General features: G+C 44.9%; 1 protein-coding gene across 11 annotated transcripts in view; it reads left to right on the top strand.

The window, feature by feature from the left end:
* The window catches only part of LOC311246640 (plectin-like), a gene marked incomplete at its 5' end in the record, with an annotated part of 146,553 nt that overhangs the window by 35,222 nt on the left and 87,786 nt on the right, over positions 1 to 23,545 (top strand). For 5 of the 11 annotated variants that reach the window (XM_084336791.1, XM_084336788.1, XM_084336790.1 and 2 more), the window contains 5 exons: positions 7,982 to 8,043; positions 14,346 to 14,360; positions 16,683 to 16,772; positions 19,137 to 19,214; positions 20,581 to 20,685. In XM_084336791.1, coding sequence (XP_084192917.1) covers positions 7,982 to 8,043; positions 14,346 to 14,360; positions 16,683 to 16,772; positions 19,137 to 19,214; positions 20,581 to 20,685 — 350 coding nt within the window. The remainder of the gene's footprint in view (positions 1 to 7,981; positions 8,044 to 14,345; positions 14,361 to 16,682; positions 16,773 to 19,136; positions 19,215 to 20,580; positions 20,686 to 23,545) is intronic. The other 6 variants (XM_084336792.1, XM_084336789.1, XM_084336794.1 and 3 more) reach the window with 3 other exon arrangements.

Here is a 23,545-nt window from a genome sequence, read left to right as displayed (position 1 = left end):
CTTGTACCAGTGTTGTTAGCCAATCACCAGTCCCCCCTCCCCCCCCCCCCCCCCACCCTCCCCCATGCAGGAAATAGAAACACAGAGAGGCCATGCAGTAAATCAGGGTTCCCCTACTAGGGTTTTATTGATGGTCAAAGTTCCATCGGGCTCTAGTACACAAGCCGAGGTTCCCATGGAGACGTGATTCCATAACAATCGCTGAAGGAGTCACCGTTGCCCGCCCCTCCTCCTGAGAAAACAAGAAGTGTAGCCTCAGGGTGTATTTGATCACGTTAAGCAGTGAATCACTGCCCAGCCCTCGGCTCTTTGGTTGTGATTGTAATGTGTGTCTTTTAACGCCTTTCACTACCTGGTTAGACCGATAACCAAACAGGGCTTATAGCCTTTCACTACCTGGTTAGACCGATAACCAAACAGGGCTTATAGCCTTTCACTACCTGGTTAGACCGATAACCAAACAGAGATTATAGCCTTTTACTACCTGGTTAGACCGATAACCAAACAGGGCTTATAGCCTTTCACTACCTGGTTAGACCGATAACCAAACAGAGATTATAGCCTTTCACTACCTGGTTAGACCGATAACCAAACAGGGCTTATAGCCTTTCACTACCTGGTTAGACCGATAACCAAACAGAGATTATAGCCTTTCACTACCTGGTTAGACCGATAACCAAACAGAGATTATAGCCTTTCACTACCTGGTTAGACCGATAACCAAACAGGGCTTATAGCCTTTCACTACCTGGTTAGACCGATAACCAAACAGGGCTTATAGCCTTTCACTACCTGGTTAGACCGATAACCAAACAGAGATTATAGCCTTTTACTACCTGGTTAGACCGATAACCAAACAGGGCTTATAGCCTTTCACTACCTGGTTAGACCGATAACCAAACAGAGATTATAGCCTTTCACTACCTGGTTAGACCGATAACCAAACAGGGCTTATAGCCTTTCACTACCTGGTTAGACCGATAACCAAACAGAGATTATAGCCTTTCACTACCTGGTTAGACCGATAACCAAACAGAGATTATAGCCTTTCACTACCTGGTTAGACCGATAACCAAACAGGGCTTATAGCCTTTCACTACCTGGTTAGACCGATAACCAAACAGGGCTTATAGCCTTTCACTACCTGGTTAGACCGATAACCAAACAGGGCTTATGGCCTTTCACTACCTGGTTAGACCGATAACCAAACAGGGCTTATAGCCTTTCACTACCTGGTTAGACCGATAACCAAACAGAGATTATAGCCTTTTACTACCTGGTTAGACCGATAACCAAACAGGGCTTATAGCCTTTCACTACCTGGTTAGACCGATAACCAAACAGAGATTATAGCCTTTCACTACCTGGTTAGACCGATAACCAAACAGGGCTTATAGCCTTTCACTACCTGGTTAGACCGATAACCAAACAGAGATTATAGCCTTTCACTACCTGGTTAGACCGATAACCAAACAGAGATTATAGCCTTTCACTACCTGGTTAGACCGATAACCAAACAGGGCTTATAGCCTTTCACTACCTGGTTAGACCGATAACCAAACAGAGATTATAGCCTTTCACTACCTGGTTAGACCGATAACCAAACAGGGCTTATAGCCTTTCACTACCTGGTTAGACCGATAACCAAACAGGGCTTATAGCCTTTCACTACCGGGTTAGACCGATAACCAAACAGAGATTATAGCCTTTCACTACCTGGTTAGACCGATAACCAAACAGAGATTATAGCCTTTCACTACCTGGTTAGACCGATAACCAAACAGGGCTTATAGCCTTTCACTACCTGGTTAGACCGATAACCAAACAGAGATTATAGCCTTTCACTACCTGGTTAGACCGATAACCAAACAGAGATTATAGCCTTTCACTACCTGGTTAGACCGATAACCAAACAGGGCTTATAGCCTTTCACTACCTGGTTAGACCGATAACCAAACAGAGATTATAGCCTTTCACTACCTGGTTAGACCGATAACCAAACAGAGATTATAGCCTTTCACTACCTGGTTAGACCGATAACCAAACAGGGCTTATAGCCTTTCACTACCTGGTTAGACCGATAACCAAACAGGGCTTATAGCTTTTCACTACCTGGTTAGACCGATAACCAAACATGGCTTATAGCCTTTCACTACCTGGTTAGACCGATAACCAAACAGGGCTTATAGCCTTTCACTACCTGGTTAGACCGATAACCAAACAGGGCTTATAGCCTTTCACTACCTGGTTAGACCGATAACCAAACAGGGCTTATAGCCTTTCACTACCTGGTTAGACCGATAACCAAACAGGGCGTATAGCCTTTCACTACCTGGTTAGACCGATAACCAAACGGAGCTTATAGCCTTTCACTACCTGGTTAGACCGATAACCAACAGGGCTTATATCCTTTCACTACCTGGTTAGACTGATAACCAAACGGGGCTTATAGCCTTTCACACCCTGGTTAGACCGATAACCAAACGGAGCTTATAGCCTTTCACTACCTGGTTAGACTGATAACCAAACAGGGCTTATATCCTTTCACTACCTGGTTAGACTGATAACCAAACGGGGCTTATAGCCTTTCACTACCTGGTTAGACAGATAACCAAACAGGGCGTATAGCCTTTCACTACCTGGTTAGACCGATAACCAAACAGGGCTTATGGCCTTTCACTACCGGGTTAGACCGATAACCAAACAGGGCTTATGGCCTTTCACTACCTGGTTAGACCGATAACCAAACAGGGCTTATAGCCTTTCACTACCTGGTTAGACCGATAACCAAACAGAGCTTATAGCCTTTCACTACCTGGTTATACCGATAACCAAACAGGGCTTATAGCCTTTCACTACCTGGTTAGACCGATAACCAAACAGGGCTTATAGCCTTTCACTACCTGGTTAGACCGATAACCAAACAGGGCTTATAGCCTTTCACTACCTGGTTAGACCGATAACCAAACAGGGCTTATAGCCTTTCACTACCTGGTTAGACCGATAACCAAACAGGGCTTATAGCCTTTCACTACCTGGTTAGACCGATAACCAAACAGGGCTTATGGCCTTTCACTACCTGGTTAGACCGATAACCAAACAGAGCGTATAGCCTTTCACTACCTGGTTAGACCGATAACCAAACAGGGCTTATAGCTTTTCACTACCTGGTTAGACCGATAACCAAACAGGGCTTATAGCCTTTCACTACCTGGTTAGACCGATAACCAAACAGGGCTTATAGCCTTTCACTACCTGGTTAGACCGATAACCAAACAGAGCTTATAGCCTTTCACTACCTGGTTAGACCGATAACCAAACAGGGCTTATAGCCTTTCACTACCTGGTTAGACCGATAACCAAACAGGGCTTATAGCCTTTCACTACCTGGTTAGACCGATAACCAAACAGGGCTTATAGCCTTTCACTACCTGGTTAGACCGATAACCAAACAGGGCTTATAGCCTTTCACTACCTGGTTAGACCGATAACCAAACAGGGCTTATAGCCTTTCACTACCTGGTTAGACCGATAACCAAACAGGGCTTATGGCCTTTCACTACCTGGTTAGACCGATAACCAAACAGAGCGTATAGCCTTTCACTACCTGGTTAGACCGATAAACAAACAGAGCGTATAGCCTTTCACTACCTGGTTAGACCGATAACCAAACAGAGCTTATAGCCTTTCACTACCTGGTTAGACCGATAACCAAACAGAGCTTATAGCCTTTCACTACCTGGTTAGACCGATAACCAAACAGAGATTATAGCCTTTCACTACCTGGTTAGACCGATAACCAAACAGGGCTTATAGCCTTTCACTACCTGGTTAGACCGATAACCAAACAGAGATTATAGCCTTTCACTACCTGGTTAGACCGATAACCAAACAGAGCTTATAGCCTTTCACTACCTGGTTAGACCGATAACCAAACAGAGCTTATAGCCTTTCACTACCTGGTTAGACCGATAACCAAACAGGGCTTATAGCCTTTCACTACCTGGTTAGACCGATAACCAAACAGAGCTTATAGCCTTTCACTACCTGGTTAGACCGATAACCAAACAGAGCTTATAGCCTTTCACTACCTGGTTAGACCGATAACCAAACAGGGCTTATAGCCTTTCACTACCTGGTTAGACCGATAACCAAACAGGGCTTATAGCCTTTCACTACCTGGTTAGACCGATAACCAAACAGGGCTTATAGCCTTTCACTACCTGGTTAGACCGATAACCAAACAGGGCTTATAGCCTTTCACTACCTGGTTAGACCGATAACCAAACAGGGCTTATGGCCTTTCACTACCTGGTTAGACCGATAACCAAACAGAGCGTATAGCCTTTCACTACCTGGTTAGACCGATAACCAAACAGGGCTTATAGCCTTTCACTACCTGGTTAGACCGATAACCAAACAGGGCTTATAGCCTTTCACTACCTGGTTAGACCGATAACCAAACAGGGCTTATAGCCTTTCACTACCTGGTTAGACCGATAACCAAACAGAGCGTATAGCCTTTCACTACCTGGTTAGACCGATAACCAAACAGGGCTTATAGCCTTTCACTACCTGGTTAGACCGATAACCAAACAGGGCTTATAGCCTTTCACTACCTGGTTAGACCGATAACCAAACAGGGCTTATAGCCTTTCACTACCTGGTTAGACCGATAACCAAACAGGGCTTATAGCCTTTCACTACCTGGTTAGACCGATAGCAACCAAGGCTCTGTGTCAGCGTTCACTTGGAAAGACATTTCTGGAGGGATTCATTGGAGGGACTGTTAATGGGAGACATGATCACACGCTGACCTTTCAGATTGTTTGACTTGATTTCATCCTCTGTATGACATGTGTGATATTCCATATAGGATGCTGAACATGTGTGATAAGCCATATAGGATGCTGAACATGTGTGATATATGCCATATGGGATGCTGAACATGTGTGATATATGCCATATGGGATGCTGAACATGTACAATATACCATATAGGATGCTGAACATGTGCACCACAGTAAAAGTACATGTTAGAGGGGAATTCCACTAGAATTTTACATTTAGTCATTTAGCTGATGCTTTTATCAGAAGCGACTTACAGGTTCTGTACAACAGGACGGGTACGACTCTGGCAGCTAAGTAACATTGTTTGTCAAGCAGTGTTGAACCTGAGTGCTACAGACATGAGTGCATATTAGCATAGTAGGTCGTAATATACTGTAGGCAAGGTAGTTTATAGTAAAAGACAAAGGTTAGTCGTTTCTTGATTTTTTTTATTTTCAGATATTGATTGAAGAAATGTGTTTTTAGTCGCCGACGGACAATTGGGCATGTTTCAGCTGTCCTGACCGTGGTCCTGACCGTAGTGTTTCAGCTGTCCTGACCGTGGTCCTGACCGTAGTGTTTCAGCTGTCCTGACCGTGGTCCTGACCGTAGTGTTTCAGCTGTCCTGACCGTGGTCCTGACCGTAGTGTTTCAGCTGTCCTGACCGTGGTCCTGACCGTAGTGTTTCAGCTGTCCTGACCGTGGTCCTGACCGTAGTGTTTCAGCTGTCCTGACCGTGGTCCTGACCGTAGTGTTTCAGCTGTCCTGACCGTGGTCCTGACCGTGGTGGGAAGTCCGTTCCACCATTGCGGAGCGAGGAGCGAGACTAGCCTGCTTCTCTTTGAGGAATTTAACTTTTAGGTTGTGATTCTGCAAAAATCATGCATTTCCTATATTGAGCTTTCAATATAGGGAAGGTGCAATGCAATGACATCGTCGAATTGCATCGCATGAGATGGCTGAAAGACCCTAATCTATTTCATTGAATTATTTGAGGGGGAGGAAAGTACAAATGTTTAATATAGGCGTGGCAATTCCTCCTATCGTCGTGAAGTTAAGACATCCCTCGAGGAGTCGCTTTAAGGTGCATCACATTAATGAATGAATGAAAACTTTATTTAACAGATTGCAGAATGGGTACAATACAGTACGGCTCAATACACACACTTGTTAATAAGGGGATGCAGACCAGAGAAAGACGTTCGTCTTGTTTACATCAGGGTCCCCCGTTTTCAATTCATATTGACATTTATGACATACATAACATACATGACATTTATGGCATAGGGACATATAGGTATTTAGTACTGATACATTTGTGACATAAACGGTATTCAAATATACAGTACTGTTACCCATAGATCCTGACAGAGTATATATATATATATATATATATATATATATATATATATATATATATATATATTAACATTACTCATATCGAAGGATAATCGATAATCCAATAAACCACGTGTTTGGATCAGAACAGACGGTTGGAAATGGAAAGCTACACACACACAAAACCATGTCTAGTTTTTCTTTCCGGAAATGTTCCTCAATGAATAGTAGTGGCGTCGCCCCGCTGGTTCAGCGTGTCTCAGTGTGACTCTCCACAGCGCTGCTGCCGGTAACGTTAGCTGGGCGTGTCCAGGCCTGTTGTGTGGGCGGGCGGGCGGGCGGGCGGGGTGTGTTCTTTCAGGCTCGATCAGGCTGAAACCTCGCTGCAGCTTGTGCCCAAAAACAACACCCACCGCTCTAGAATCTGTGTTAGTTGTGAGTACTGACTAATGTTTTTCATGGCGCGTCACCCTAAGTATCTTCACACATCAGGTCTCTGTAATACTTCACCTGGAGGAGCCCTGAGGGGCCTCCTGCTGTGATGTCTCAGTGAGAGACCTGTCTTCACACACAAAGCTCTCCACCGAGACAATGGGGGGCATATCTTCCCTGACGGGCGAATGTGCTCTGATGTGTCCTCCTGACTCATACGCTTGGCGTGCAAACACCAGACATGACTACGATCGTGTTCTGCTGCAGTCGTGTGACTCATACGACAGGATGGCCTAGAAGAGAGGTCGAGACGGCCCGACCCGGTTTGATCCCAGCGATGACAGGACAGGAGCGTGTATTCCAGCTGTAGGTTTAGGTTTAGGTTTACTTTATTTGTTCAAGGGGGACAGTGTACATTAATAAAACATTTTACAGATGTAAATGCACCCAATTTTAGCCAAAAGGCTAATTTCCATTGGCAGTCCCCCTGCCAGAAGGTACAGGCTAAAATCCTGTGTAAAAAAAGGTTAGCAATAAAAACAGAATAAAATCAAGATAAATACATTAGAATAAAAACACAACAAAAGCACATAGACATACGATAGGGATACAGGTCACAATACAGTCATGGACACAAGGACAGAGCACATCATGACATATTAAGAGACCCAGACATAGACAGACGCACCATATCCACACATACAGACACCTCAGTGTTGACAGTTCTGGTTTTCAATGAGCCATTCCCTAACCCTGCACTTGAATGAATGGTATGATGTGGACACTCTAATTGTTTGAGGAATTGAGTTCCATTGGTGGGATGCTCTGTATGAAAAGACGGCCTGGCCAAATACACTTTTTTTTAAAGGGATTGTACAGTGTGTATTACATCTACACTACACACACCGTCTGTGCCAATGCGCCCTTGGGCAAGGCACTAAACGCCCCAAAAACTGCTCCGGGTTACGCTGCAGTGCCTGTTCTGAAATAAATCAAAATTAATCCAGGCCGTGATGACGTCTGTTTGTCTTAAAGGAACATTATGCCAACATGATGGGAAATGTGCTTTCCATCTTCTGCAGGGTCAGACAAGATTGATACCAATTTCCTCTCTTGTGCGTTCAGTAGAAAGCTGCCTGGCAGCACACTAGCCTATTGAAACAGCTCTTTGCTATCTTCAGTATTATTGGTTTTGTATTAAATCTCAGAGGCTGTGCATACCTTGCTGTCTGAGCTCACAGCGCTCCCCGCCCCCCAGAGAATCCCTCCCTGGCACACGTGTTATTCTGTTTGTATCAAAAACCAATGTCTCCGTCAACATATTTGAATGTTCTTCTCTGGCCACAGCTGACGTCGGACTGTTGTCTTTGTGTTTTTTGCAGATGAACGGGATCGAGTACAGAAAAAGACCTTCACAAAATGGGTGAACAAGCACCTGATGAAGGTAAGGGATCAAACGAGTGGGTGAACAAGCACTTTATAAAGGTAGTGCTATCAAACAAATGTGTCATAGTCCAACACTGACAGACAGTACACACGTGGTGTATCAGTATCAGTCAAATCGGTGTTACGCCCACCAGGGTCGTCTTCGGCTAAAGAAAGTCCCTAATATTCTAGGACCTAATATTCGTTGTTTTCATCAACAAATCTGTAAAACTTGACTTTCCCCACATACACAAATGAAGAGGGATTTCTGTATATCTAGTTATTATCAGAGATGTACAGTACGTATTATTGTTCAGGATACAACTCAACTTTTATTTTTAAACCAACTAATCGATTAACGACATGTTGGTTGACTTAAGACCAACTGAATTATATAATAATAACAACACACAAGCTAACATATTTTTTTAAGTTACTGGTGTACTTCTATATGGTTTCCCATAGTAATAATAATTCGCATAGTCCACAAAAATGTTACTTTAATCAGATTCACTAAACTGTGGTCCACTGGCCCCTTACATAATAACCACATTAAGTTATCAGAGAGGACTTTATTGTAAATCTCCCGCTCGTGGCTCCGGGACCAAACGGCACATGCTTCCTCTGTGAACCATGGTCCTAATAGGCCTCGTCACCACAGGAGGCTAAATGAAGTGATTTCTGATGGTTATAATTTATGTTTGCCAGGCATTGATTTCCTAGCTATAGAAAATAATACACTCTACTCGATAGTTATCTTGATTTTATTGAGACAGTAGGAAGGCTGAGAGGGAGACAGTAGGGGAGACACGGGAGAGACGGTTCTTTATTGAGACAGTAGGGAGGCTGAGAGGGAGACAGAGTAGGGGAGACACAGGAGAGAAGGTTCTTTATTGAGACAGTAGGAAGGCTGAGAGGGAGACAGAGTAGGAGACACAGGAGAGAAGGTTCTTTATTGAGACAGTAGGAAGGCTGAGAGGGAGACAGAGTAGGAGACACAGGAGAGAAGGTTCTTTATTGGGACAGTAGGAAGGCTGAGAGGGAGACAGAGTAGGAGACACAGGAGAGAAGGTTCTTTATTGAGACAGTAGGAAGGCTGAGAGGGAGACAGATTAGGGGAGACACAGGAGAGAAGGTTCTTTATTGAGACAGTAGGAAGGCTGAGAGGGAGACAGAGTAGAGGAGACACAGGAGAGAAGGTTCTTTATTGAGACAGTAGGAAGGCTGAGGGGGAGACAGAGTAGAGGAGACACAGGAGAGAAGGTTCTTTATTGAGACAGTAGGAAGGCTGAGAGGGAGACAGAGTAGGAGACACAGGAGAGAAGGTTCTTTATTGAGACAGTAGGAAGGCTGAGAGGGAGACAGAGTAGAGGAGACACAGGAGAGAAGGTTCTTTATTGAGACAGTAGGAAGGCTGAGAGGAGACATAGTAGGAGACACAGGAGAGAAGGTTCTTTATTGAGACAGCAGGAAGGCTGAGGGGGAGACAGAGTAGGAGACACAGGAGAGAAGGTTCTTTATTGAGACAGTAGGAAGGCTGAGAGGGAGACAGAGTAGAGGAGACACAGGGGAGAAGGTTCTTTATTGAGACAGTAGGAAGGCTGAGAGGAGACATAGTAGGAGACACAGGAGAGAATGTTCTTTATTGAGACAGTAGGAAGGCTGAGAGGGAGACAGAGTAGAGGAGACACAGGAGAGAAGGTTCTTTATTGAGACAGTAGGAAGGCTGAGAGGGAGACAGAGTAGAGGAGACACAGGAGAGAAGGTTCTTTATTGAGACAGTAGGAAGGCTGAGAGGGAGACAGAGTAGAGGAGACACAGGAGAGAAGGTTCTTTATTGAGACAGTAGGAAGGCTGAGAGGGAGACAGAGTAGGGGAGACACTGGAGAGAAGGTTCTTTATTGAGACAGTAGGAAGGCTGAGAGGGAGACAGAGTAGAGGAGACACAGGAGAGAAGGTTCTTTATTGAGACAGTAGGAAGGCTGAGAGGGAGACAGAGTAGAGGAGACACAGGAGAGAAGGTTCTTTATTGAGACAGTAGGAAGGCTGAGAGGGAGACAGAGTAGGGGGAGACACAGGAGAGAAGGTTCCAGTGGGATTTGATCCCAGGCCAGCAGGGGTACTTGTGGTTCCAGAGGCAGGCGGTCTTAACTACCACACCCCCTCTGGGCACAGCGAGTGTTTATATTTAGGAGGATCAGGTTTGGTTATTGGTGGTGTGCGATGACATCATCATGCGGTTTAGCCATCACCACGGACAGGGTCCATTCTGCTCCATTCATGCTGAACACACAGGTGGTGTTTTGGTCAGGATCCATGGTAACCATGGAAACACAATGTTATGACGGCATGATGGGTGAGACCCCTCATCAGACACCACCCTCATCAGACACCACCCTCATCAGACGATTGTTTTGACTTTCAGGCCATCATATAGACCCCTCCCACCCCCACCCCCCCACAAACACACACACACACACACACACACACACACACACACACACACACACACACACACACACACACACACACACACACACACACACACACACACACACACACACACACACACACACACACACACACACACACACACACACACACACACACACACACACACACACACACACACACACACACACACAGGTGTAGACACACTATAGCTAGTCACCTATTGTCCCAGGCCTACACACTAGCAGCTGAGCGGTTCTGTAAACTGTCCTTCATCGCTCTCCTTCTCTCGCCCGGCCTCACTCTCCAATCCATCACACTTAAAGTCACAACGAGGGAGAGACACAGGACAGAAGCGGGGAGCAATGTTGGAACAAGCCAAACTGATCACTCCGGAGTTCCTCATTAAAAATAAAATAAATTTTCCCCACAGTGCTAGCTGTCCTCCCACCCCAACCCCCGGCGCCGCCCCCCCCTCTCCCCACGTGACCCACCCTCCCGGCGCCCCCCCCCCCCCCCCTCTCCCCACGTGACCCACCCTCCCCGCGCCGCCCCCCCTCTCCCCACGTGACCCACCCTCCCGCCCCCACCCCCCCTCCCCGCGCCCACCCCATGTAAAAATACCCCGGGCTCCTGTCATTTCTCATCCCGGTAACTCCCACTTGGCAACGTCCGCAGTCATTAGAAGAAGCCCTTCTCGCTGTTCTCCGCACTCAGCCGCGAGACAGAGAACCATTCATTCGGACTGGAACAAGGTGGTAGGGCAGGAAAATAGGGCATCACAAGGAGGGTATTTTCCTCCGGTGACGGTCCCCCGCTGCACGTCTCGCTCCTCCTCTCTGTGGACGGGTGAGTCACCCACATCTGGCTCCACTTGAGCCCCCTCTCGGAGCGGGGGGGCCTGGTCCGGGCCCTGGGCCCCCACGGTGGTGGAGGGGCCAACAGTAGCACATGTGCTCCACAGACCCCTGGGTGGGTCTGGGCGGCTGCCTGCCTGCGAGCGCCTCAAAGTGAAAGACGATGTGCGTTCATGTGTGGGGGAGAGCGCAGAAGTGGCAGAAGTTATGATTAATCACATCCATTTAAAATGTTGAATTATATACTGTCGCTTCAAGAAGTAAAAAAAAAAAAAAAAAAAAAAAACATCCTTTTCACAAAATAGACCATACCCTATATAATGTATGCGTAGTTTAGCACTGCCAAGTGGCTGTTTTTAAAAGTAGCAATTTGTAGTTAAACGTCGACTCCGTTTTAGAAGATGATTGAAAGCCTCATTTAGAAAACGATCACTTGGCGGTGAAAGTGTTAACAGTTTGGCCGCGTTTTTACAGGCTCCTCCCCTTTAGACATTTGGGCTGACGGTAACCGGCCGGCTTAACCCTTTCACTGCCACGCGACAGAAGGTTAACCCTTTACTATCACACACACAACCGACGGCGATGCTCCATCATTAGCATCATTAGCTCCGCATCGCGGAGGTGAAACAGATGGAAGGTGTTACTGTCTGACGATCAGGAGCGGACGTATAAAACAACAGCAACTAGGGATGGGACCGGATATTCGAAAAAATATATATATATATATATATATTATTTATTATTATTTTTTTTTTTATAAAATGCTTTTTTTTTGTTGAAGCAAACATTCTTATTTAATTCCTATTTATATTTAGAGGCAGCCTAATTTTTATAGCCTAATTGATCAAAAAGATGCACATTTCTTATTTTTTTTATTTTTTATAAAATGCTTTTTTTTTATTGAAGCAAACATTCTTATTTAATTCCTTTTTATATTTAGAGGCAGCCTAATTTTCATAGCCTAATAATTGATGAAAAAGATGCACATGCCAGTGTTTCTGTTTGTTTATTGAAGCCGGTTGATAGGCCAATGCAATGCTGTTATTATTATAGGCTACGATGGTGAATGGTGTCATTTTGATTTATTGTCGGTCAGCTGATAAAAAAAAATGTATATAAATATTTTTTTTATATACATTTTGAAACACGAATTTTCGAATAGCACTTTTGCTAGAAAGTCCCATCCCTAACAGCAACCGTGAAACAGAAACAACTCTGGCGTATTCCCTCATTGAAGAATAAATAAAAACAGATAGATGGACAGACAGACGCGAGGGATCACCGATGTAGCCGGATGAACGTCTCCTAATATCCCAACATGTTGCTTTTCTCTCATTTCCTTTGACATACGAGTTCAGTGCAGCTCAGTAGATTCAGGGGGGGGGGGGCCGCCGGGCCTGTTGATGGGACTAATAGCGTTCACCTTGGGAAGTCCCCGGAGACACGGATCAAATGGATCACTTGACTCTGAGAGAGTAATTTGTAGCGTGTCACCACCTGTCAGCGGCAACAATGCGACGAGGCGATATAGGGCCGCTGGGTCGTGGAGAGAGAGGGGGGGGGCTATAGGGCCGCTGGGTCGTGGAGAGAGAGGGGCGTTACAGACCCGTCTAACAGCACTGATATAGGGCCGCTGGGTCGTGGAGAGAGAGGGGCGTTACAGACCCGTCTAACAGCACTGATATAGGGCCGCTGGGTCGTGGAGAGAGAGGGGCGTTACAGACCCGTCTAACAGCACTGATATAGGGCCGCTGGGTCGTGGAGAGAGAGGGGCGTTACAGACCCGTCTAACAGCACTGATATAGGGCCGCTGGGTCGTGGAGAGAGAGGGGCGTTACAGACCCGTCTAACAGCACTGATATAGGGCCGCTGGGTCGTGGAGAGAGAGGGGCGTTACAGACCCGTCTAACAGCACTGATATAGGGCCGCTGGGTCGTGGAGAGAGAGGGGCGTTACAGACCCGTCTAACAGCACTGATATAGGGCCGCTGGGTCGTGGAGAGAGAGGGGCGTTACAGACCCGTCTAACAGCACTGATATAGGGCCGCTGGGTCGTGGAGAGAGAGGGGCGTTACAGACCCGTCTAACAGCACTGATATAGGGCCGCTGGGTCGTGGAGAGAGAGGGGCGTTACAGACCCGTCTAACAGCACTGATATAGGGCCGCTGGGTCGTGGAGAGAGAGGGGGGGGGCTTCAGGACCACAGACCTGTCTAACAGCACAATAATTGCAGCCTAAAGTGTTTCACAGCAGTACAAATAGACATAAAATGAGCAGAATAAAAGCAATGCAGAGAATAAGAAAAAGAGTAAAAGCAATGCAGGTAATACTAATAACATTACAATTGCAATACAAATATTGACTCACACATGATAGAGTATGATAGAAACACCAGTTTTTCGAAGAAACAAAACCTAAACAAACACTTTCAGCATTACACCATTACTTATTTCACCAAATTGAGGTTGTGGAGATACTGGAACAGTATGACCTACACTTGTGCTGCAGAGACAACCTGAGTGGAGCGAGTGTTTCACGTGGGGACAGTGACCCCTAGTGGACTTATAGTGTTCCTTACCTCTCCTAAAAATAATGTCCTTGTTCTTCTGGACTGAAGACAGACAGTGAGTTACTGTGTAGAATATAAACTTTATACCTGTATCACTGTACATATTAATAATACAACTCTGTACATCTGATTAGCACTATTACTATTATTTATGAGTTCGGTTCAACCACAACCTGAACCCACAGACTGAAACGTCGGTCTCTGTCATGGAACTAACGACAACTCATTCTCCCGTTCCCTCTCCTCTTAATATATATATATATCATCACAGTGTCAATCATCAAATAGCAATCCATCAATACCACCAAATGAACACGCCACTCTACGCCAAAATCATTCTCATCTCACCATGATTAATCTATATCTTCCTCTCCTTCTCTCTCTCTCTCTCTCCCTTGATTCATTTTCTGCTTCTCTTCATCTCTCATCCTTCCTCTCCGCCCAGCATCAGAGAGCAGAGGTAGGTACCATCATCTGTCACCTTCTCACCGGTGTTCATCCACCACGTATGCCCACCGCGCGTCGTACGTCACGGGCCCACCGATGATGATCACCTGCTTTTCGACTGCAATCACGTGTTGTTTGCGACCATGTTGTCTTGGGATGGAACACGTATGAATTAAGGATGCACTGTCACGATGACACTGCTGTCAGATAGTGGGCCTAGAAAATAGAAATATGAATAGGACTTCCCTTGATACTGGAATCCAACAGCCATGTTTAACCCTTTCACTGCCACACGACAGCCGGTTAACCCTTTCACTGTGACAATACAGAAGGTTAGCCCTGTTACTGTCACACAACCGACGGCGATGCTCCATCATTAGCATCATTAGCTCCACGCTAATGATGCTAATGCTGGAGCATCGCCGTCAGGTTGTGTGATTGTAAAGGGTTAAGCTTCTGTCGTGTGACAGTGAAGGGGTTAAAGGAACACTCCGACATTATGGGAAATGCACTTCCTGTCTTCTCCAGAGTCAGAATAGAAGATAGAGACCAATTCCCTCTGTGCGTTCAGTAGAAAGCTATCCGGCTGAAAGCTAGCCTAGCTTAGCACAAATTAATGGAAGCAGATACGGAACAGTTAGCCGAGCAAAAACACCTCTCCCCGGAATTTTAAGCAAGGCTAGTGGTCCGTATCTGGCTTCAGAGGACATTTCCAATAACGTTGGCATTTTCCCAATGTTGGAGATCAAAGTCACACGTACTGTAGCATAGATACATTTTAGAACTCTCTAATGGAGGAAAAATGTCTGGCCAATCACAACTAATGGTCTATATTCCTCAGTAAAAGCAATGAATTAAACTGGTACCCAGTATTGGCTAATACTTAAAGGAAATCTCCAACATTTTGGGAAATTAGCTTATTTGGCATCTACCCTGGAGTTAGACAAGAAGATACATACCTTTCTTCTTCTCTGTGCGTGCAGTAGGAGTAGGAAGACGCACACCGTTAGCCTAGCTTAGCGTCAGTCACTGGAAGTAGGTTCCTCCATTAGCCTAGTTACCAACGTCTTCCTACTCCTACTGCACGCACAGAGAAGAAAAAGGTTTGTGTCTTCTTGTCTAACTCCAGGGTAGATGGCAAATAAGCTAATTTCCCAAAATGTTGGAGTTTTCCTTTAAAATGTGGAACTTTGGATTGGTATTGGCAGTATTGGGATGTTTCCTACTGTGTCTATACTACATGCTGTATCTGTGGCCCACTATCTGAACTGCATGACCCCCTGACCTCCAGCTGACCCCCAGCTGACCTCCTCTCCCCAGACCTGACCTCCTCACTATCACTGCATCTCCCTCGCTGATCTCACTCCTCTGTGTCTGTCGCTGCAGTCACACACACACACACACACACACACACACACACACACACACACACACACACACACACACACACACACACACACACACACACACACGCACACTCACACGCAAGCACGCACGCCCACACACACACATTACACACGTTTCTTTAAGCATGTTAGAACTTGGAACACTGATCCACAAAGAATGGATTGCACGGAGCAAGTTGCACCCTTACTTACAATTCATTATGAATGGAAAATGGGGGACCCTGATGTAAACAAGACGAAAGTCTTTCTCTGGTCTGCATCCCCTTAACAATTGTGTGTATTGAGCCGTACTGTATTGTACCCATTCTGCAATCTGTTAGATAAAGTTTTCATTCAATCAATCAATCTGCACGGTGATTGATTGAATGGAAATTGTATTAACAGATTGCAGAATGGGTACAATACAGTACGGCTCAATACACACAATTGTTAAGGGGATGCAGACCAGAGAAAGACTTTCGTCTTGTTTACATCAGGGTCCCCCATTTTCCATTCATAATGAATTGTAAGTAAGGGTGCAACTTGCTCCGTGCAATCCATTCTTTGTGGATCTAGCCCTGAGTGTGCCACACTCCTACGCAGAGCTCTGTGCCTGTACTGTACTTCACGCATTTCAAAACAGTTTGACAGTGAAACGTGGTCCAGCTCTCTGCGTAGGAGTGTGTGTGCGTGTGCATGCCACTCACAGCCTCAAAGTCATCTTTAAAGAACATGTTGTTATGGTACTTTGCTATGACACTATGGTACATTGCGATGGTATTTAAAGGTGCTTTAGATAACATGTTAATGTAGAGTAATTATTTAAAAATGTATAATTAAAAAAATATATAATGTTGTTATAATAAGTGGGAGCATGTTGGATCTCTACCTGCTGTATCTGTCGTGATGACCTCTGATGAACCCCCCCTTCCCACCTGTCTTCCTCCCAGACTCAGCGCCATGTGACTGACCTGTACGAAGACCTTCGAGATGGACATAACCTGATCTCCCTCCTGGAGGTCCTCTCCGGTGATACGCTGGTGAGTAGCGCTGACCGACCGTTGACCCCTAGCTCTGACTAGTGAACGGGACCGAGCCCTGCCTCCCCTACCTCTCGACCGTCCATCGCCCTCTGAACCAAGAGCCCAGACCTTGAACTAATAATAACACAAACACTTCTTCTTCAAGTCCACCCGGAATTCCATCTCCGTGGGCAGAGAATCCTAACCAGTCTCAACCGAATGGTCAGTCGGCGGCCAGAACCAAGCCCCGTCTAACCAAGGCAGATTTATCACCATGAGAGCGGGATAGACTGTTATCCCTCTACTCTCCAATAGAAATGACCATTTGTGATGAATGATATACTGTAGGTTATGGTTTCCATTCCCTCTATTGACATTCTAACTCCCTTCTATATTATGATCAATAGTTGCAGATCAGTATTAAGGGGGGGGGGGGGTTCAGGCCTGTAGAGCAGCCTTGCACTTCCTGGCTGTGTGATGTCATCATCGCTCCTCTGGTCCTGGCTGTGTGATGTCATCGCTCCTCTGGCTGTGTGATGTCATCATCGCTCCTCCGGCCGGCTCCAGCTGTGCTCATCTGCCAGATGCCTCCTCCATGACTCTTTAACACATTAACCCCACGTTGCCTCCTCCTTCTCTGTGTGCTCCTGTCTCTGAACCCTGGTTCTCCTCTTCTCCCTCATCCTCGTCCTCCTCTTCTTCCTCTTCCTCCTCATCCTTCTCTTCCTCATCCTCCTCTTCTTCCTCTTCTTCATCATCATCCTCTTTCCCCTTTTCCTTCTCTTCCTTCCCCCTTTCCTCGTCCCCTCGTCCCCTCGTCCCCCTCGTCCCGTCTCTGCTGTGTATATTGAACTGTCCCTCCTCTCTCGTTGCACTGCTCTTGCTGGCTCCTAGCCCAGGGAGAGAGACGTGGTCAGGAACATGCGCTTGGTGAGTGTGTCTATGAACTAGGCACCTTCTTCTTCTTCTTCTTCTTCATCTTCTTCTTCTTCTTCTTCGTCTTCTTCTTCATGTACTGGGCTGTGCACGCAGACATCACTCCCCATGGTGGGTGACTCCAGGCATTTTATTTTGGCTTTTTTTCATTTCAGTTACATCTCATCAGCTGGCTTGCATTAACCATTTATTTGCTGGACGTAAACAGACATGATGTAGTGTTCTGTAGGTGCGACTGACAGCTGCTGGATCCATTGGATAACGACTCTTTGGCACAGCTTCCTGTTGTTGTTGTTGTTGATGATGATTTTTTATTATTTATTCTTTTGCTTTGTTGCGTAACAATATGAAACCATATGAACGCCATATGAATGCTTTTTTTGGGAGAATCTTAGTATTTTAGTCCCAAACTGATATCATAACATTCTACACCATAGTCCAATTACAATGTTTAATTTAAAAGACATTTAAGCTTGTATTTAACAACCTATATAATAACTAATCATGTTATTGGCTCAGCCAAGGCATGAGCAATCCAACCTCTTATTTAATAGCTATTCTAAACTGCATATTTCCAATTCTATATTCCCTTTCAATGTCTGCATTTCTCTGTCGCTGGTGAATAACAGGTGTGTAAGCAATACTATTTTGAATCAGGATCTGATCAATCTGTTAGATTCATGACCTATTTCCATAATGTTTCCACTACCTGTGTCTTCTGTTATAATGTTCAGTTTTAATTTTTGTATTTTTCATTGATCTCTGTGTTGAATGTTGTGGTACTTGCACCACATCCTCCATTTCCTCCCTGAGTTAACGTTAGGTTGTACCCTACATTCCCCTAACGTTAGCATATACCCTGCATTCCCCTAACGTTAGGCTGTACCCTACATTCCCCTAACGTTAGCATATATACCCTACATTCCCCTAACGTTAGGCTGTACCCTACATTCCCCTAGCGTTAGGCTGTACCCTACATTCCCCTAGCGTTAGGCTGTACCCTGCATTCCCCTAACGTTAGCATATACCCTGCATTCCCCTAACGTTAGCATATACCCTGCATTCCCCTAACGTTAGCATATACCCTATATTCCCCTAACGTTAGGCTGTACCCTGCATTCCCCTAACGTTAGCATATACCCTGCATTCCCCTAACGTTAGCATATACCCTATATTCCCCTAACGTTAGGCTGTACCCTGCATTCCCCTAACGTTAGCATATACCCTGCATTCCCCTAACGTTAGCATATACCCTGCATTCCCCTAACGTTAGCATATACCCTACATTCCCCTAGCGTTAGGCTGTACCCTACATTCCCCTAACGTTAGGCTGTACCCAACTTTCCCTTCTACCAGCCTCATAAAGGCCAACCAGAGGATCTTCATCAGTTTCTACCGTCTATAAGGCTCCTAAACGCCTCTCTGTCTCCTTCCTCATGTCTTCAGCCCCGAGAGAAAGGCCGCATGCGATTCCATAAACTACAGAACGTACAGATTGCACTGGACTTCCTAAAACACAGACAGGTAAGGTGTACGATTTTTTTTTGCCACGTCAATTCACAGTTGAAAACGAGTGAGTGTGTGCGGATGACGCCTTGTTGAAGTACGATGTTCACTTCTTGTATGTGCTTGAGAGGAAGCGTTTCCTGGTGCTCTCAGAACATTAAAGTACACGACAGTAACAGCAAAGAGTCTCTTATAATTAGGCATGTCCGTCATTATCGGCCGATATTGGCCTAAAAATATGATATCGGAAAATATCGGTTTTCAAAGAAATATATATATATATTTTTTTTTTACATTTATTTTCACCTTTATTTACCCAGGCAAGCAAGTAAGAACAAATTATTATTTTATTTATTGTCAAAGTATGCATAATGTTGTGTTAATTACACGACAAGAGATATGTAATGTTAATTACCTGAAATTATTCAGTTTTTGGGGGGGAAATCCTGCATATATCGGTATCGGTTGATATCGGTATCGGAAATTAGGAGTTGGACAATATCGGTATATCGGTATCGGTAAAAAAGCCAATATCGAACATCCCTACTCATAATCTGTTATATATTCTCTTGTAATCGTATGAATCCGTATTTGGTGCACGTGTTACTGTCACTAGTATCACTTGTAATACTTGCACCAAATTAAGATGAATCAGATGATAGGTGAGCTCCAGTATTCCCCTCTGCTGTATAACTAATAAGACTGTATCTGAGATACTGTACGTCAGACTGTGGGCATTCTCCTTTGGCTGATGCGTAGATGCTGGACTTCCCATGCAAGGGACGCAGGTTCGAGTCCAGTCGGGTTACACTATTTTAAAGCACAATTAAAGATTGATTGATTGATTCATCTTTTGGACTTCTCTACTGATCAAACCGGACAATGTTTTGATCGATGATATGGATCTTAGTCATGACCTTTCAGCAGCTGAATATATCTTGCCACAGTGGTTTGAAGGGGCGTGGTTTAGATCAAATCAGCTGCCACCGGCCGTTCCTATTCCAAATTATTTCAAAGGATGACTTAGCAGATGGTTCCCTATAACAGACCTGACCCATAACCCAATTTACCTGAAGAAGATCCATCATAGATTGACATTTTTTTGATGTGATCAATAAAGAAATCTACATTATACTTCATTGTGCGAGTTCTACTTCCAAATCATGTTCTGCACTTACCACTGTCTACGTGTGTATGGTTAATATCTCTCTCCCTCTCTCTCTCTCTCTCTCTCTCTCTCTCTCTCTCTCTCTCTCTCTCTCTCTCTCTCTCTCTCTCTCTCTCTCTCTCTCTCTCCCTCCCTCCTTCTCTCTCTCTCTCTATCTCTCTCTCTCTCCCTCTCTCTCTCTCTCTCTCTCTCTCTCTCTCTCTCTCTCTCTCCCAGGTCAAGCTGGTGAACATCAGGAACGACGACATCGCAGACGGGAACCCCAAGCTGACCCTGGGTCTGATCTGGACCATCATCCTTCACTTCCAGGTCTCCTGTTCTGTCAGTGTCTTGTTCCGTTACCTTTACAGCCCCGCCTCCTCTCGTTCTCCGACTGGGATCTCAACCTATCAGCTGACACACTCGGGGATCCGACCTTCCAACCGATCGGAGCGGGATTGGGAATTACGGCCTTCTTGATTTCTTCACTAACTAACAGCTCTCTGTGCCTCTTGGGACACGACTAACCCAGGGAGGGATCACCAAGAAACTCTTGAATCCCTAAGCGAATCGTACCGATTGTTGTCGCGCTGACCTCAGTTCCTGATTACAACTACGACGTCACAAGAATCCACGAATGTCCCCCCTGCTCAGCCACGAGAGAGTGGAGAGAAGGGGAGGGTAGAAACACTGCCACAACGTTTTAGGAAGACTCTTCATTTGCCAAATACCATCTCTCCATCTCTCCATCTCCCTCTCTCTCCCTCCTCCCTCCCTCTCTCTCTCTCTCTCTCTCTCTCTCTCTCTCTCTCTCTCTCTCTCTCTCTCTCTCTATCTCTCTCTCTCTCTCTCCCTCTCTCTCTCTCTCTCTCCCTCTCTCCCATGTGTACAGTAGGAGCAGTTGGCAGAAGAATATATTGTTACTTAGTGGTGTAGTTTATGTGTGAGTCTCTCTCTGTCTTAGTGTAGTTTATGTGTGAGTCTCTCTCTGTCTTAGTGTAGTTTATGTGTGAGTCACCCTCTGTCTTAGTGTAGTTTATGTGTGAGTCACTCTCTGTCTTAGTGTAGTTTATGTGTGAGTCTCTCTCTGTCTTAGTGTAGTTTATGTGTGAGTCTCTCTCTGTCTTAGTGTAGTTTATGTGTGAGTCACTCTCTGTCTTAGTGTAGTTTATGTGTGAGTCTCTCTCTGTCTTAGTGTAGTTTATGTGTGAGTCTCTCTCTGTCTTAGTGTAGTTTATGTGTGAGTCACCCTCTGTCTTAGTGTAGTTTATGTGTGAGTCTCTCTCTGTCTTAGTGTAGTTTATGTGTGAGTCACTCTCTGTCTTAGTGTAGTTTATGTGTGAGTCGCTCTCTGTCTTAGTGTAGTTTATGTGTGAGTCACTCTCTGTCTTACTGTAGTTTATGTGTGAGTCACTCGCTGTCTTAGTGTAGTTTATGTCTGAGTCTCTCTCTGTCTTAGTGTAGTTTATGTGTGAGTCTCTCTCTGTCTTAGTGTAGTTTATGTCTGAGTCTCTCTCTGTCTTAGTGTAGTTTATGTGTGAGTCTCTCTCTGTCTTAGTGTAGTTTATGTGTGAGTCACTCTCTGTCTTAGTGTAGTTTATGTGTGAGTCTCTCTCTGTCTTAGTGTAGTTTATGTGTGAGTCTCTCTCTGTCTTAGTGTAGTTTACGTGTGAGTCACTCTCTGTCTTAGTGTAGTTTACGTGTGAGTCACTCTCTGTCTTAGTGTAGTTTATGTGTGAGTCACTCTCTGTCTTAGTGTAGTTTATGTGTGAGTCACTCTCTCTGTCTTAGTGTAGTTTATGTGTGAGTCACTCTCTGTCTTAGTGTAGTTTATGTGTGAGTCACTCTCTGTCTTAGTGTAGTTTATGTGTGAGTCACTCTCTGTCTTAGTGTAGTTTATGTGTGAGTCACTCTCTGTCTTAGTGTAGTTTATGTGTGAGTCACTCTCTGTCTTAGTGTAGTTTATGTGTGAGTCGCTCTCTGTCTTAGTGTAGTTTATGTGTGAGTCTCTCTCTGTCTTAGTGTAGTTTATGTGTGAGTCACTCTCTGTCTTAGTGTAGTTTATGTGTGAGTCACTCTCTGTCTTAGTGTAGTTTATGTGTGAGTCTCTCTCTGTCTTAGTGTAGTTTATGTGTGAGTAGGGTTGCCACCCGTCCCGTAAAATACGGAATCGTCCCGTAATTGGAAACTAAAACACGCGTTCCGTATTGAACTGATACAGGACGCACCTCGTCCCGTATTTTAAGGTTGCCAGTATTGTGAGAGAAATGAGCCAGCCGACCTACAAAAACAAGCAAAAAACAAGCAAAATTGTTACCAAAAGTTGCGGAAAATAAACAGACTTGGCAACTCTGGTATGATGGGCGTGCGCTCAGCAGCTCACGGCCAATGAGAATTAGCGCTTTCACGTTGCTAAGATACGTTCTGTGCTGTTGTGCCAATCCTCCGTCTGTGCGCTGCCTGTCATGGTTGCTGTTTGAAAATGTCCACAGAGCAGACACTGTGACTCCACCGCCTCCTAAAAAGACAAAACGCCTCCAGAAGTAGAGACCTGAGTGGGAACTGACAAACTCCTGGCTTGATAGCGTCAGTGGAGATGTTTATAAAGCAAACTGCAAAGTATGTAGGCGTGTGTTTTCTGTGGCGCATGGTGGACTGACTGACATCAGACAGCATGCATCAGGAGAACAACATTCCCGAAATATAAGAACGCAAAGGACCCAAGCACAGGTGTCACAGTTCTTCATGACGGAAACATCTCCTGAGATTGATTCGGTATGGGATATTACATCTTATTTATCTGGTTGTGTTTTTAACTAGATGTCAGTATTTCTATTGACCTGCCCTGGCAGCCAGGAGCCTACATATTGGCTGCTGATGTGGGCCTAGTCTAGGCTATTTCAGTTGACTAATATGGTTGTTTGTGTGTCTAAGTCTAATAAATAAACATGTATTTTATATTAATCAATATAATTAAATAGTGTGCCCATTTAAACTCGTATGTTGTTATGCTCATCTGGGAAACGGAATTATTCATAATGGATTAACAGTTAATAAATACATAAATTATAGAATTCATAAATACATAAATGCAAAAATACTTAAATAAATACTTAGACATAAATAAATAAATAAATAAATAAATAAATAGTGTTCAGACAACAATATAAAAGTCATACTGTTCAATTTCATTTCATTTCAA

The sequence above is a fragment of the Notolepis coatsorum genome (genome assembly GCF_963971535.1).
Source record: "Notolepis coatsorum genome assembly, chromosome: 19".
NCBI lineage: Eukaryota > Metazoa > Chordata > Actinopteri > Aulopiformes > Paralepididae > Notolepis > Notolepis coatsorum.
This window is presented reverse-complemented; position numbering and strand designations above follow the sequence as displayed.